Genomic DNA, 16,917 nt, shown 5'->3' with positions numbered 1-16,917 from the left:
GTTCTAGTCCGTTCAAAGCGCCATCTTGTTGTGTTAAGTATAGGGTTCTCCGGCTGCAGCCTTGCGGACTTCAGCTGAGCTCGTTCAATTCGCCAGGAGAGACCCGAGCGGGAGCAGCTGCTCTGGTCCTGAACTGTCATCTTTTTCTTATTTTCGTCATGACAATAATTTAGAAAGGTCCTCAATATCTCCCCTCTTGGGTTAATGCGAAACAACTTTTAAACTCAGTTTGTCTTCAAACTGAAGCGGCAGTCATCCAGACACACCCCCGACTCGATAGAAGCCCTGGCAACGAGAAAATATTTAAAGGATTTCATTTTTTTAAGGTTTTTGTGGAACTCTTCACAATAAATAAACCAACAGCATCTGTGCAGGATTACATGTTCGACAGACAGCCAGCAGCCAATTCACCGTGCAGCGCCGGTTCGCTGCGAAAGAGTGGCGGGCCTCCGGTAGCCACTGAAAGCGGGGGGCCGCCGGTATTTGGTTAAAGAGGGGGGGCACCAGTGTGCGGCTCTGACGTTAAGGAGCTCTGATTTAATGGGAACAACCATCACCTCCACGGGAGCTGCAGCTCGAGGTCCCGCAGCTCGAGGTCCCGCAGCTCGAGGTCCCGCAGCCTGAGGTCCCGCGGTGCGAGGTCCCGTAGCTCGAGGTCCCGTAGCTCGAGGTCCCGCAGCCTGAGGTCCCGCGGTGCGAGGTCCCGTAGCTCGAGGTCCCGCAGCTCGAGGTCCCGCAGCTTGAGGTCCCACATCCTGAGGTCCCGCGGCGCGAGGTCCCGTAGCTCGAGGTCCCATAGCTCGAGGTCCCACAGCTTGAGGTCCCGCGGCGCGAGAACCCGCCTCTCGAGGTCCCGCAGCTCGAGGTCCCGCAACAGCCCAGTCTCCCCAAAACACACACTGCAGTCAGGAGTGAGCAGTGAGTCCTGCTATCGCGGCGGAGAAGCACTATGTAAAATGTTTACCGGTCATACGCAGTTTTAACATTAAATAGGTTTAATAAGGGTGACCCACAGAGCCGTTTTATGCAACCATGAGGACGATGACAGATCAGGACCAAAGCTGCTCCTGGTAGAGTCTCCCCCAGCGAATTGAACGAGCTCAGCTGAAGTCCGCAAGGCTGCAGCCGGAGAACCTTATACTTAACACAACAAGATGGCGCTTTGAACGGACTAGAACAGAGTTTTGGACCTGCGGTTTGTACGCGATAAAACTCTGATTTTTACACCCGTCTTGGACTATGACAGGGCAGACTAAACAGACATTTTCTGACAGTAATTATTACAGTTCTCACTTATCAGAGTCAGTGAACGCACCGGGATGAAGTTCCCCTCTCATCGATTTTGATTGGTCCTTGTGTTAGCCCCACCCCAACGCGCCACAAGAGGGCCAAAAGTTTTGAAACTGAAACTTTCAGATTTGAAAACGAAAACAAAATTTGAAACTGGAAAAAAAGATTTGAAAGTGAAAAACAAGTTTTGAAACTGAAATTTTGAGTTTTGAAACCTATTTTTTTTTTTTCGGCCAAACATTAATATTTTTTTCAGAGCTGCACAGAAGAAACAGTCTAAACTATGAGAAGAAATTCTGAGAATTGGCATTTAGTTCATAGCTTATTCACAAGATGTTGATAAAATCTTTGTCAATTTTATGTTTGTTCTGTGAAACTTGAAAACATTAGAATTTATTTGTAGAAATAATGCTTTGTTTTTAATGGAACTGATCAGTGTAGTGCTGTTTTATGTATGTTCTGTTTTGAAACTTGAAAGCTTTGCTTTAATTTTCTGTTTATTTTGTAATATTTGTGTATTTTCTTAGTCATCTGAAAAAAGCAGTTGCATCATGTTCCTTCAGTGTGTCTGTTATGTTTAGTGTGTGATAGAAGTAGGGCTGCCATGATTAGTGAAGTAGTCATTACTTTATATTCTATGGAGTCAGAGTGTAGTAAAGTTGAACTAAGCTGTGAGCGTATCAGCACCAAACTTTTTGTTAAATTTGAGTCAGTGAGACCAAAACTTTATCTTTTGTGAAAAATTATTTCTTTGTTTCAAATGCTGACCTCATTTGATTTAATCTTGTTTTAATACAGAAACTGATGAAGGAAGAGAAGCTATGCGATTCACAAAGTTTAATAAACTATCATCTTCATTTTCTTTATTTTTAGTTAGTTTGAAGTTAATTATGGTTAAGATGTGTGTTTTATATCTCAACCATCCTTACATGCTCATGGCCCAATTCGTCAACTAATGTGTTTGTAGACTAAACTAAACTAAACTATAGTCAACTATTAAAATAATAGTTTGTGGCAGCACCCTAGATAGGAAATTAATATACATCTAAACAACCTGCTGATGATTGCACATTTCTCTTACGAGCTACATACTGTTCAAATTTGACAAATATAGTTATTTTGGTTTAAATCGTGATATAGCTATATCGTCATCGCCGGAAATGAAAAAAACTATATTGAGATATTTTAAAATGCGATATCACCCAGCCTTAACTAGAATGGGTGTGTTTTTTTTTTCTCCTTTATATGACAATATTTCTGTCATGAAATGTAACTGTAATCTCCAGAAGTTCACAGAAATTAATTTAAACATGAACTTAAAGTTGGAAGTGAGTTTTGTTCTCAGTTTACCTTAACAACATGGCGGCGAGCTGCGGACATTTCGCTCTAAGCTAGCTCGTCCCCTCCGGACGTTTGTGGGGGGTGTTTCTTCTTCTCTGCTTCAGTGCAGCGACGGTTTGATTTGGGTTAAAAGATGGCGGCTGTGCATCTGCGGATCGGGGACTTGGTGTGGTAAGTTGGGATTTAAACCCCAGTGTTTACTGACTGTCGGCGGTAAAGCGCGCGTCGTTTGTGGGGGAATTCACCCGTGGTCTTCACGGCGTTTGTTCATCAATGGTGATCAGCTCGAGGGCGCGCGGACACCGCCAGCTTCTCAACCATAACAGAGAGCTAGCTAAGCTGACTCAGCCGTTAGCTGCCAGGCAGCAGAGCAGCTGCTGTTTGAGCCTTTGGGCATCCTGCGGTCATTTTTGGTCGTTTTCTGTCTTCACCAGCGGGTTTTTTTTACTTTTCTGTTGCGTTTGTCTCCGTCTTACTGTAAAGGAACCGTGACGCGTCGTAGAATTAGCAGAAACCGTTAGCGCCGCGTCTGCTCGGCTTCCGTGTTTTCGTCTCTTCCTGCGCACTTCCATCCGCTTCACCTTCTGACTTTTGCTCAGCAGAGCTGGATCGAACGGTTGAGCTTATACCCGCAGACGCCGCAAACCAAGCAGACGTGTTAGCAAAGCAAAGCTAGCTTGTTCTGAGGCGAGCTGGCAGTCAGACGGGGAGGTGAAATACTTGAAACTTCTGCGGAGTCCCGGTAGTCCGGAACGGTGTGGGGCCTGGAACATGCTCCAGAGGGCATCCAGACATTAGGGCTGCCACAAAAGGCATTAAGCATTATTAAACTTATTATGAATCATGCAGCCCATGTCTTTCATTTGTTTCTGGTATTAAAACAAGATTAAATTAAATTAAATGAGAGAAAGATAAGGAATGTACTTGTCATTACTCATTTTGACAGGTGACCTTTGACCCTACACCTCCTGTGTCAAAGTCAAGGCCCGGGGGCCAGATCTCCGGCCCTCCTTGTAATTCTATTTGGCCCTCCAGATCATTTTATTTTATTGTCAATAATGACCCGATGTTATCTTGCGCTAATTTCTATCTTTTATAATTCTAAAAATATATATATATTTTATGGAGAGTAAAATATTGAAAGTTATTTAAGGTTTAAGTTGATTTATTCTGGAATAATTTTATTATTCATAATTGTGTTTAAAAAGTTATAGTTTTAAAGTATCAAAATTGGCATTTTGCTAGCTTTTTGAACTATTTTGGCATTTACAAAGATTTCTTAGGCTGTTTTGGAGTTTAACTGATATTTAAGCATCATGCTAGCTGTTTTGGCTAATTCAGGTTTTTCTTTAAAGTTTTTTTAGGCTGTTTTGTAGTTTAGCTAATATCTTGACTGTTGCTGTTTTGGCTAATTTGGGCTATTTTTCTGTTTTTGGGATATTTTGAAGTTTAGCTATTTTTTTCAGCAACATGCTAGCTGTTTTGGTTAACCTAAGTTTTCTTTTGTTTGTTTGTTTTAGTTTTTTAGGCTAATTAGGTATTTAGCTAATATTTTAGCTGGCTATCAACTTCAGCATTTTCAGTGGCCAAATTCAGTTTGCAGCATTCACACTAGCATTATCACGGGTAATGCTATATATCTAGTTCATATTTATGTCAAAAAGTTACACTTTTAAAGTGTTTTGACCGGTGACCTTTAACCCTACACCATCCATCAAACTTGTTTTCACATGTACCCCGCCCCTCAAGCCGAAGTAACAATTTAATATCAATTTTATATATAAAGGGTGTATTGGGTTAAAGGTCACCTGTCAAAATGAGTTTGAGTGAAAGTATATTCCTGATCTCTCTAATGAGGTCGGCATCTGAAACAAGGAACTATTTTTCACTAAAGATAAAGTTTTGGTCCCACTGACTCAAATAATGAAAAAAGTACTTTTTTTTTTGGCGTGAACGCTCACAACTTTGGTTCAACTTTACTACACTCTGACTCCATGTAATGTAAAGTAAGAACTAACTAATTATTCGTTGATTAGTCGACTAATCGTGGCAGCCCTACCGGACAGCAACATGCAACTAACTGCAAATATCTCTGTGGTTGTTTAGGGGAAAGCTTGGCCGCTACCCACCATGGCCTGGAAAGGTAAGTGTCATATACTGAACTGAAGTAACCTGGACTCTGTTTTTATCTTGTTTTGAATCCATACTTTTCTACATATTTCAGATTGTAAGCCCCCCCAAAGACCTCAAGAAGCCCAGGGGGAAAAAGTGCCACTTTGTGAAATTCTTTGGAACTGAAGACCAGTAAGTAGCTGAGATACCTTCACCGCAGTTTTTAAATCGTGGTCTCTTCACAAGTCGTAAGACCCGTGCGTTTTGTGCTTGCAACCAGTGCCTGGATCAAGGTAGAACAGCTGAAGCCGTACCACGCCCATAAAGAAGAGATGATCAAGATCAATAAAGGCAAGCGCTTCCAGCAGGCTGTGGATGCAGTGGAAGACTTCTTAAAGAAGGCTAAGGGGAAAGAACAGGTGATCCGACGCCTTTCTGTCATTCTTTTACAATTTTGATGTCTTCTTCAAAAACACAGGAAAAGGCAGTGTTCCCTTTAAATGTGATTTATTGCAACAGAGTGAAGAACATTTTTAGCATGCATAGCACCATGTTGTTAAAATTCAATTGATTCTGCCAGGTATGTGACTAGGATTTTAAAATTCAGTGGATTGCTCTGATCTTTATATCGCTGGAAAAGTTTAACGTACCTTTCCAATAGGGCTATTAAAATAGTTGACGACTAATTTAATAGCCGATTAGTCATTACTTTATATTATATGGAGTCAGAGTGTAGTAAAGTTGAACAAAGTTGTGAGCGTTCAGAACCAAAAAATTTATTTTTTTATATTTGAGTCAGTGAGACCAAAACTTTATCTTTAGTGAAAAAAGTTCCTTGTTTCAGATGCCGACCTCATTTGCTTTAACCCTTTAACCTGAGGTGTTGCCACTGACGCTTAAACAAAATCTTTAACATATGGTAACTTTTCAACCGTTAACACGATAATTCCAGTAGATTGTGTTAATGGCTGCCTAGCCAAAACTACATAAAGAAAACAAATAAACAAACCCTGAAAACTAAGACTACCAAGGTCCAACCCAAACTAAAATAACAAAACCCAGCAGTGTAAGACTGCTGAGGACAAAGAGGGGGAAAATAACAGCTGGTCTGGTAGAAAGTTCTGGTGCCTGAGCTGCACATACACACGTGTGCCTACTTCAGCTTCAGAGGTACCGCAGAACCTCCTGAATGCAGCATCTGAGAAGAACACGCGCTGGAATGGGGGCTTAATTAACTGCAAAATTGATGACATGGCACCGGTACCAAACAATACTGCTTTTAGTACCGCATCCCTGAAACTGACAGACGCAAGTTTGACGTGCAAATTGTGTGTGGAGTGAACACAGCAAGCCATCGTCATTAGAGTTGAATAGAAAGCCAAAGTGCTTCCACGCTATTGGCGGGAAGGTCCGCAGTGTTCTGAACAGTAGCTACTACTGCATGGATCATGGATTTGTTGCACCCCTAAACATAATTCATATTATTTAAAAAGATTTCATGGATTCTGTGCAATTCAACCATCCTGGCATGATGGTGCTGTGAAGCGTTTGGGGGAATTCTCAGACTAAAGATCCTGTTTTCACAGAACTCTGACGGTAAAGGAGACTCTAAAGGAAAGAAGGCGTCCAGCAAGCCCCTGAAAATCCTGGAGGAGGACGATGAGGATCTCAGTGCCCTGAGGGACCCCTCTGAGAAGGTCAGAGCAACCAGTCACGGCCAGCTGACATGATGAAAATCCTCTGTCTCTGCATACATCCACACAAATATTCACCTTTTCAATTTTATATTTGATCTGCATTGAATACTGAATCAGAAATGCTGCTGTTGGGTAAATGTTCCCCTCTATTATAAAAAATGGACCTTACTCAACTCACAACTTTAAACGTTGGTGCTGAACATGTGAGGAGAGAGACGAGGGCGTCCCGCATAGGAATTTGATGGGGGGGCTCTTTGAGTCATGGAGGTCTTTAGAAATAAAAGTAATCAACCTTCCTTCCTCTATTTCTGATTAAATCTCAAATCCACAAGAAAGACTGATGGGTCCAGTTATTGTTATTAGTAAATGTCCTAAAAAGCAAAGCTAGCTTATCAGACGAGGATCAACTTGATCCATGTACTGATTAGACATTAGAATATGACATAAGATATGGAAAGCTGAAGTGTTCTAGCTCATTTTAATCTTTTTTTAATCGAGATGAATGCGACTTGACTGAAGATTTTTCCTGCCTGTAATGTTTTAAACGAGTGAACAAACGAGGGAAAGTGGAACCTGAATGGAGAATAACCACCATGTTGGATGCTGAGCTGAAAGCCTCCACCTGCTGTTAGTGATGGAGACCGATGGTGAGGGTCTTTTTCAGGAATCATGACCACACAACACTTGACCGAACAGTGACATTCAATGGTTTTTTGTTGTCTCGTTTTGAATCAAGCTTTGGTTCTGTAAAGTGTGATGCAGATGGACGTTTCCTTTGCACTGCTGAGCTCTGGACGGAGTCACCTGGAGCTCAGAAAACCTGTTGATTAGCTGATCGCTCTCTAATTAATAATTCTCTAGTCTTAATACCTGCTACATGCAGGTTCTCTAATCGAACATTTGTACGGTGGTGTTAGACATTGCTGTTCTGCCAGTAACACAGGATTCTGTTGTGGTTCTGCTGCTAGAACTGAAGCTGCTCTGATCATTGGGATGTGGTTTGATTCCTCGGGTCAAGTAAACAACATAAAAACCCTTCTAAGGCAGATAAAACGGTAAAGATGAGAGACTGGAAGTTTAGACGTCCCTGAGAGCAGCATTGCTTCAGACAACTGTTACATCCAAGATAAAGCAGATCTTCAGACTAATGTGATCCCAGCTCCAGTTCTTGGCATTTGTCAGCCTGCGAGGGCTTTGAATTTCAGATGTGACTGAGGAGAGCGTGAAGGTTTAAAAGCCGACAAGAATGATTGATCAGGAACCGGTATGAAGGAGAATTTCTCTTAGGCCAGGGGTCTGCCACCTGCGGCTCCGGAGCTACAACTGACTCTTTTACCCTTCCATTGTGGCTCTTTGGGTGACATAAAATGTTTTAAAAATTAAAATGTAAGTAAAGAGTAAATTAAAAAAATAAAGGAATTAACTCCTACAGACCCAGACCCATTTTTCCTTCAAAATAAAATTATGTGGAAAATACCACAAACCACGGGGACCACAGAAAACATTTCATATATTTTTCTGTAAACACTGATGTCACTATGGGTTCTTATGGGTTAAACTTTCTTCAACTCATTCACAAACATTTGAAGGATGGGATGAATCATTCAACGAGGATCCTAACAACAGTAGCTGTAATTCTCCATCAATTCTTTGTAGTTTATCAACGTCATACTGACACATTTGGACTTTATTTTGAGCTTCATTTATCACATAAAATCCATTTATTGTCAGTAACCAGAATTAAAGATCATGAAAATCCTGTTTTTAGAGTTTTTAACATGTCTATGTGTCATTTTCCTTCTAAAAGAGAACAAAAGTAATAAGAAATCATTTTGTTTTTACATTTCTGAGTATTTCTCCTTTTAAATCAATCAAACTGTCTTGGACAGACTCTGTTTGAATGAATGATCTTCTTTCCATCAACAGCTCTGCTGAACATGCACCGTCTTTTTAAGACATTTAGATTGTGGGATTTTGGTTAAAAACTTCATAATCATCATTAACACTACTGGGAACATTTTTTTAAATAAAAACCCTGGAAGTGGGGAGACTTTACGCTAGGTTACGTCATAGTCCACTAGATTATAAAGCAGATTTTTTTAATCAAATTCAAGGATTTTGTGTTTTTCCTGGTTTTAATATATGGTAGAGGTCTCATCATTAGATCTGATTTAGGTTTTGTTGGTTTCATTAATGAATTTTTCTTTTTTTTTTTTAATTATTGATTATTGACTTTCCACTTCCTACTGCATTTGCTGCATTGACATGATCCTATGGTTTAGGATGTCTTTTATTTTGAAAGGAAGTCATGCAAAGCTCTGTCAGAAGTTATAAACTATTTCATAAGCTACTTTCTCTTTATGTTTATGTTTTATTTATAAAATAAACCACAATAGTTAATTTAAATGTTTCATGTCAGTAGCAACAACATAAATCAGAATCTTATTTTTCTAAAGGCTGAGTGAAGACTTTGTGGCTCCTACAAGGTTTAGGTTGAAGAGAAATCGACCGGAATGGTTCTTAGTGATGAAGGTTGCAGACCCCTGACTTAGGCTGATGTGCATTCATTTATCTAAAGATGCTTCACATCCAATTCATATATTTGATATGAACTGTGGGATTTGGAAAACGGGTTTGAGCAGAAAGGCAGCAGGTGTGTGACGAACACCTCCGGTAGTCTTTACAGGAACGGATCAAAAGTTGTTTACTGAAATGTAACAGCAAAAGGAAAGACAGTAGAGCGTTTGGGTCAGATCATCAGCTATCATCGGTCCATCCAGACCTGCATATGTGCTGCTTTCTAGGGGTTTGTGTATCAGCAGAAGCCCAAAGGTTACATGGATCTGACACATCTACGGTCCCAGCAGCTCCTCTGCTCGTGGCCTCACTGTTGCACAGCAGCAGACTTTGCCTCTTCACTTGATTTAAGGTGAATGTGTGTCTTTTTCCTTCTTAAGGACTTAACTGACTCTGACCCCGAGCCATCTGCTCTGGAGAGGCTGGGGGCTGGACCCGGCTCTGGATTCAAATGGGAAACCAGTGTAGGTGGACCCTCCCCTTCCTGCCCCCCAAAGCCTCCCTTGCCTTGCTGTTCTTCCACCTGATCTTAACCTCTGGCTTTAAACCACCTCGGCTGCAAACCTTTCCCTTCTGGCTTGTGTGGTGCTCACGTTACACTGCTGAAGCTGCTTCTGGGATGGTCAGACGCTGTGTGTGGGTGGGGGGGTTGGACGAGACCGAGGCTGGAATCAAGCCTGGTTCAGACTGTGTGTGTGGTGGGTGATGCTTTCACCGAGTGCAGCCGCGTTCATGGTCCTCTCTGAGCTCTGGGTGTTGTGTGGACATGGACAGATGCACTTTTCTCTGAGAACGTGTTCATACGATTTGGTTTTTAGATTGTTTTTCCTTTCACTTTACAAAAATCCTGAGAGTGAGAGGATTATCGAAAGTACTTTGCAAATTGTAAGAAAATTCTATTTTCGTCCTAAAAAAATGTAGACTAGGAGAGGAAGGAGATGTTTAGAGATGCTGAGAACGGAGAAACCCAAAGTCCCTGACAGTCGGCGGACAGCAGAACTATAGGTGGAAACATTTGAAATGTTTGTCTCATGAGAGGCTTCAGTCATAAAATGATAGATTTGAGGCTTTTGAGGAACATGTGTTCAGAAATCATGGATGCACATGTATGCTGAGGGCTGCTTGTACAGAGGATTCTCCTGGGTCAGAGTTAAATATTTTTGCATTAACATTCCTCTTGTTGTGTTGCAGCCAGTCAAAGATGACCCCCATTTTCACCATTTCCTGCTCAGCCAGACAGAGAAGGTAAGAAGCCTGTCTTCTGCCCCAGAGTGAGCTCTGAAAGCCGGCTCTGTCCTCTGCAGTGACGTCCCTTTAGTGGGGCTTTGGCGTTGTCCATGAAAGCCCAGCTTAAGCACTGTTGGCTGGTTAAAGAACTGCTTAGATTATGGTACTGGCGGTTCAAAGCCATGTAAAAGCAAATATCACCGTGGCTGATATGGAAGGATAGTTCTTTTCACTTATCTCCAGATGTTCGCTGTCACAGCTCGCTGTGTGTGGACGGCTGAAAGTCTTCATGATGACTCGTTGGGGAAAAAAAGAGTAATCTGTGCATTCGCCTGCATGGTGATGCAGAGTTTGAGATCCATCAAAGTCCAGAATGACTGCTGTTATCACAGCGGCTAAATTCAAAATCAAAGAGAGTCTGAAAGGCTGTGAGGAGACTTCTCCAGCCGTCATTTAGACAATATTTTTCTTCCTTTCTATCTTTATTTTGCTCTCTGAGCTGCACGTGATCTGTCGATATAAGTTTGTGCCATTGACTGTAAATCAAGTTTGCACCATTATGAAGCCAGGTTATGTCTTAAACCATGATCATAGTTTGAGATCAAAATCTAAGAGAGTCTGAAAGGCTGTGAGGAGACTTCTCCATTCATTGCTTAAAAAACAAAGTAAAATGAAAAACAAGAGGATTGTTTTTTCCATTTTCCCTTGAGAATTTGTTTAGTAAAGTAACGAGTAGGGAATTACTTTAAAAAAAAGTAAGAGTTAAGGAATTTCATCTAGTAACTAGCAATTTCCCTACCACTGTCAGGGATGTCACCCGCAGTGCAAGTGTTGAGGAGCAACATTTAGTGAATATTTGCTGAACAATCAGAGAAATGAGATGATGAAAATGTTGATTTTTCAGGGTTGTTTATGGGTGGGATTTCCTCCTGAACGGCTGTTTTAGTGGCAGCTTGTGTGCTGTACCAGAGAGCGACGCTGTCGTTTGTTGGACGTTTGCTCTTTGGATTGTGTGTAGTGTTGGTACTTGTGTTGATCCAGATATTCTGAGGTGACCCTCCGCTTGTGGTCATGACTGAGCTGTGAACTTGTTGATCCTCTGTTGGGTCTGTCACTGATATCAGTGTCTGGACTCAGACCTGGCTGATCTACTCAGAACTGTGATGCTCTGCTCACCACCTGTCTGTGTCCACAGCCCGCCTCATCCATGGAGCCCATAAGCAAACGCCTGAAAATCATTGAAGAGGTAAGTCAGCTTCTTCCTTGGGGTAGCAGTTAGTGTTTCTCCCATGGGGCTTTTTTAGTTTATAAAGCTCACATGACATTCCCACTGAAAGCACCTCCCACACACAAACGGATAAATAATAATTGTAGTGCCTGTACAACCAAACCCCCAAACTTATCCCTTAAAAGACACAATCCAATGAAAATCTTTGGTGTGTTTCTGCGTGTTTTTTAAGTATTTTTCCCTCAATGGAAGACTCATATAAAGATGATTCAAAATTAAAACATCATTTCTGAGCATGTCTTCATTCAGATTGTGGTGAACTGGGGCAGACAAAATCATACTGTCTGAAAATATTGTAGTTATGAGCAACCCACAGTCATCAGACCACAACATTCTGCTCCGCTCCATTCTGATCATCCACTTACAGACAAATCGATCCATGAACGTCTCTGTTTTCCTCGTCTGAGCTGGAATCTGGATTAAACTGGATCGGTCTGATATTGCTGCTGTTCTTGTTGCTCCACTAATGTTAGTTTGGGTTGTGAGGGGCTGTAAGATAGCGGGAGAGGGTGTAAACAGATGGGTGATGTGGGAGCAGGCTTAGTTCATGCCAGTGGTCCCACCCACAACTCAGAGGTGAATTTCTGCTGAACTCCTGCCGCTCTGCAGAAACTATGTCCTAGTACTTTGATTCCCAGTAGTCCTGCCACGGACGATTATTTTAATAGTCGACTAATTGTGGCAGTCCTCATTCCCAGACGAATGAAAGGGCAAAGAGCAGCGTTGGGAGGACTAAGATGCTGTCATGGATCTGAATGTTTGGGTTTGCTGGGGCTGATGCTGAGTGTTGTTTGTGATGGGGCAGGTCACAGGCTCAACATCCATTCAAGCAGCAGACAGCACAGCCATTAACGGGAGCATCACACCCACAGACAAGAGGTGAGTCTGACATCACTGCTGCCATAAAGACGTGTTTTTGCCAGTTGTAATGGTTGCTCTTCTTGAACTGCGTCTTGTAGGATAGGTTTCTTGGGGCTCGGACTCATGGGCAGTGGCATAGTTTCCAACCTGTTAAAAATGGGTCACATTGTGACTGTGTGGAACCGGACTGCTGAAAAGGTAAAAACTGTTTTAGAATTACGTTTATTAACGCTTTTTGAAACGTTACAGAAAGATCTTCTAGAGTAGTTAATTTTCTGCATTCTGTCAGGGTTCTTTACAACAGACTCTGCTGTGGGTTCAGTCCACAGACCTGTTCCTGAGTGTAGTCTGGAGGGAGAGAGGACAGGGTTTTACATTCCAGTTCATAGACAGCAGAAATCATTGCCGTCTGACTTTTCACGACCTTGTAGAAGTTCAAAGTCGTAGTAGATGTGAAAGTTTTCCCCTCATTGAGCTCTTCTTGATGGCATTAGCTCTGCTTCATGCTTCATATTCCAACCTTACAGCAGCTTTCCTTCACCTGGTGGTGCTGCAGGTGATCCAGAATGCTTCTCTGCTGGATTCATTTCCATGAACTGCATGTTTGTCCAGTGGTAACACTGGGAGGAACTGAGCACAGTTCTGCTTTGTAAATGACTACAATACAGTTAGATAAATAGTTTTTTTAGGTTTAGGTTTCCTTCAATACTCTTCAAGTCCATGCTGATCAGTTTAAAGGGTAACCAAACCAGGAAGTTGGAGGCTGACATGTTAATAAGTTTGTTAACTAAATGTATTCTTGTTTTTTTTTTTTTTTTTTTTTTTTATGAAACTACATCTAAAACTTCCATTCTATGTTGAAAAACATTTTTGAGGTTTATGCAGCAAAATGAATCTCATTTTTCCAGACAGAATTTTCTGTTTTTGCATGATTTTATGTCTAGAGTGTGAAATCAACATGAAAAAATGATGAAATAAAGTTAGTGTTACATAGGAGAGGTTGTGCTGGATAAAATTATACCAAATTAATAAGCATACAGTTAGTCTTCTTTCAAATTGAAAATACAGAGATAAATTCAAAAGAAGACAAAAACAGAGTTTTAGACTTTAGGTTCCAGAGGGTTCACAAACCAAATTAATACAAACAATCCAATTTCCTCAAATATCTGCACAATATGAAAGATACACAACAACTCATGAACAGTTAACAAGATGCAAACTCTTTTTGTTTAGTACATCGCTGATTTTAAACAGAATACCAATAGATCTAGAAACGTGTTTAATGTCATTTTACGAGATTTCCTCACAATATGAGTGTTTGTCTTTAGCTCACTTACCTCTTCAGGTCCCGTTCGGTTCCTCCTTCCTGTAGATTCAGTCCTGAACAGTGTGCTTTCATGTTGCATCAACATGTCCCGTCAGTCGGGGCAGAAGTTCTCAAAGTCCTTCAGGCTACTAGAAAACTTCAACCTGAAAATGATCTCCACAGCGCCAGCAGCAGCGTTTGACTCTGACCAAACTCTGTTTTGTTGTTGTTTCCAGTGTGACCTGTTCATCCAGGAGGGGGCCAGGTTAGGCAGAACCCCTGCAGAAGTGGCTTCCATGTGTGACATTACCTTCTCTTGTGTCTCTGACCCAAAGGCTGCCAGAGATGTGAGCATTTTCTCCCCCACATTTGACAAGAGATCCCTGGCTGTGGATCTATCTGTGTTTCTGCAGACAGACTAGAACTGTCTGTGTTTCTGCAGACAGACTGGAACTGTCTGTGTTTCTGCAGAGAGGCTGGAACTGTCTGCGTGTCTGCAGACAGACTAGAACCGTCTGCGTGTCTGCAGACAGACTGGAACCGTCTGCGTGTCTGCAAACAGACTAGAACCGTCTGCGTTTCTGCAGACAGACTGGAACTGTCTGCGTTTCTGCAGACAGACTGGAACTGTCTGCGTTTCTGCAGACAGACTGGAACTGTCTGTGTTTCTGCAGACAGACTGGAACTGTCTGTGTGTCTGCAGACAGACTGGAAGCCTTCACTCGAGCTGCTTCACATCTGAGCCAAGCTCCTGTTTTGTTTCAGCTGGTGTTAGGACCCAGTGGAGTTCTGCAGGGAATCAGGCCGGGCAAATGCTACATTGAGATGTCCACCGTAGACCCAGAGACCATCACAGAGCTCTCACAGGTGCACGTACACACACACACAGGTGTTTCTGCACTGACGGCATGTTGATGGAACGGAGCTGCTCCGATCTGCTGGTTCACAGCCAGTGAATCTGTGTTTGAACATCAGGTGATCACATCGCGAGGCGGGCGCTTTCTGGAAGCTCCGGTGGCAGGAAGCCAGCAGCTGTCAAACGATGGCATGCTGGTGATCCTGGCTGCAGGGGACAGATCCGTGTACGAGGACTGCAGCAGCTGTTTTCAGGCCATGGGCAAAACCTCCTTCTTTCTGGGTAACTAAAGACAAAGAACAGACACCTTCTTGCAGGTTTTGTGTTTTTGGCCTGCAGGTAGAGGTCGTGACAATGTTTCCTCTCTGCGAGGGATTCCAGGTGGTGTGCTGGTGATCTTCATGTTGTGAAATGGTCTGTGTTGTCAGGTGAAGCAGGAAACGCAGCAAGAATGATGCTGATCCTCAACATGGTGCAGGGCAGCTTCATGGCCACCATTGCAGAGGGCTTAACTCTAGCCCAAGCAACCGGCCAATCACAGCAGACCTTCCTGGACATCCTGTGCCAGGGACAGATGGCCAGCACTTTTGTGGACCAGAAATGCCAAAGTCAGTGACTGCACAGTTTGTATTTTAGAAGCTAGCATGAACTTTTTTACCAGGATTGTTAATGTTCAGTACTACCAGGGATGTTGTGTAATGTCTTTAACATCATAGTGAAGTTTCACTCTCTCAGTGTTTGACGTTTCCTCTCCCAGATATCCTGCAGGGCAACTTCAAGCCAGACTACTATTTGAAACACATTCAGAAGGACCTGAGGCTGGCCATCTGCATGGGTGACATGGCAAACCACCCAACCCCGATGGCTGCAGCAGCCAATGAGGTAAGCTTTGCTTGTGCTGCAGGATGCTGGGCTGCTCATTTTAGAGGACCATGAGATTCTGAGAGCAGAAGTTCATGTCGTTTGGTTAATGCACAGAAAAAGCACTTCTGAAGATGGACTGAAGTTCATTGGGAAGTCAGTGAGACCTGTGAGAGGTAAAGCAGGCATTGGTGCTGCAGTGGGACCTCCACACAGATGCTTTCAGTCAAGGTCATTTTGAATTTGGAATAGTGCTGGACAATATGGAAAAACATATGTATATATACAATATAAATTATTTTATATCACAATAACGATATATAATCACGATATACCTCAAAGTATATTTTCATTTATTCTTTTAAACAAATGTCATAGTTTACTTTTCTATTTGAAGTTATAGATAATTGAATAGTCACAATTGAGAAACAAACATTTTAGTGCATTAAATAAATCAAATGAGAACAGATGTGGCTGATATACAGCAGCCTTCACATTTGATCCAAAAATCAAAGGTCTTTAAACTCAATTTGTAGAAAAATCACCCTTGCAACACTGTGCAAAATACGAGGAGGTGAGAAGCTGGTTGTGATCAGGGCTGAAGGACAGCTGGAATGACCCGGCGCTGCGTACGGACAGAGCTCTAAATTAACACCCACCAAATGCCGGTAAAACTTTAATTTGGCAGGTAGAAAAAAAAGACACTAGCCAGTTTGGCAGGTGAAGCATCGTTCATCCTGGATTACAGCGAACTCAAACTCACAACAATGACTGAAGTGTTTACCTTCCCTCCCCGTTTGACTACAACAAACATCCATCCCAGAGTTAGTTCACATTTCATTCTGACTTTTTGCTCAGATTTACCCTCACATTCACAGCAGCAGGTGGTGCATTCAGGGACTGCATGGAATTTCTGCACTTATGGAATTTCAGTAAGAGCTCACTATTGCTGCATTCAGGTGCACTGGTAATTTCAGCCAACACAAAGACTCACGTTTAGCTCCAAGTCATTGTTACTCTTTGAAATGACAGAACAACAACACACTGATCTGGAAGAACACACAAAAGGCAAAACGCTGCACATGTTCCAATAAACACGTGTTTTGTCTATGCATGACATTTCTGGAAAAACTATAATTCTTATATTGTTTATACCGAAATTTAATCTTTATAGAAACGTGTTGTATTTAAAAAAGGGTAGTCTTGTTTTTTTAATTGAATGCAACACACTTACATAAAAAATGATATAGAAAAGGATTGATCATCACTATGAAATGGGATTTACACTCCTCTCTCTAACAGTACCCGCGAATTCTATTTCTTCCATAAACAAACACATCGCGCATGTGTGTCGTATGGGGTGCGTTTGATTTGTTCTCCAGGGACGCTCAATTCATTCACATTCTAGAAGGCATATTTCTATACTAGTTTGAGACTGGTTCGTTTGTGACAGAAATATTTAAACCCTAAACACTGGAGATGCTTGTCAAAACATCGACCG

General features: G+C 42.0%; 1 protein-coding gene across 3 annotated transcripts in view; it reads left to right on the top strand.

Moving 5' to 3' along the window:
• The first annotated feature begins 2,646 nt into the window (after positions 1-2,646).
• Positions 2,647-16,917, top strand: part of glyr1 (glyoxylate reductase 1 homolog (Arabidopsis)) — an 18,992-nt gene continuing 4,721 nt past the window's right edge. The window contains exons 1-15 of one of the 3 annotated variants that reach the window (XM_024290756.1): positions 2,647-2,802; positions 4,738-4,774; positions 4,856-4,935; positions 5,024-5,162; positions 6,330-6,440; positions 9,398-9,481; positions 10,209-10,262; positions 11,440-11,490; positions 12,338-12,411; positions 12,492-12,591; positions 13,936-14,046; positions 14,465-14,566; positions 14,675-14,837; positions 14,984-15,163; positions 15,313-15,437. In XM_024290756.1, coding sequence (XP_024146524.1) covers positions 2,765-2,802; positions 4,738-4,774; positions 4,856-4,935; positions 5,024-5,162; positions 6,330-6,440; positions 9,398-9,481; positions 10,209-10,262; positions 11,440-11,490; positions 12,338-12,411; positions 12,492-12,591; positions 13,936-14,046; positions 14,465-14,566; positions 14,675-14,837; positions 14,984-15,163; positions 15,313-15,437 — 1,449 coding nt within the window. In that variant the 5' untranslated portion in view covers positions 2,647-2,764. The remainder of the gene's footprint in view (positions 2,803-4,737; positions 4,775-4,855; positions 4,936-5,023; positions 5,163-6,329; positions 6,441-9,397; positions 9,482-10,208; positions 10,263-11,439; positions 11,491-12,337; positions 12,412-12,491; positions 12,592-13,935; positions 14,047-14,464; positions 14,567-14,674; positions 14,838-14,983; positions 15,164-15,312; positions 15,438-16,917) is intronic. The other 2 variants (XM_036213026.1, XM_024290760.1) reach the window with 2 other exon arrangements.

Source organism: Oryzias melastigma, linkage group LG8 (assembly GCF_002922805.2).
Source record: "Oryzias melastigma strain HK-1 linkage group LG8, ASM292280v2, whole genome shotgun sequence".
NCBI lineage: Eukaryota > Metazoa > Chordata > Actinopteri > Beloniformes > Adrianichthyidae > Oryzias > Oryzias melastigma.
This window is presented reverse-complemented; position numbering and strand designations above follow the sequence as displayed.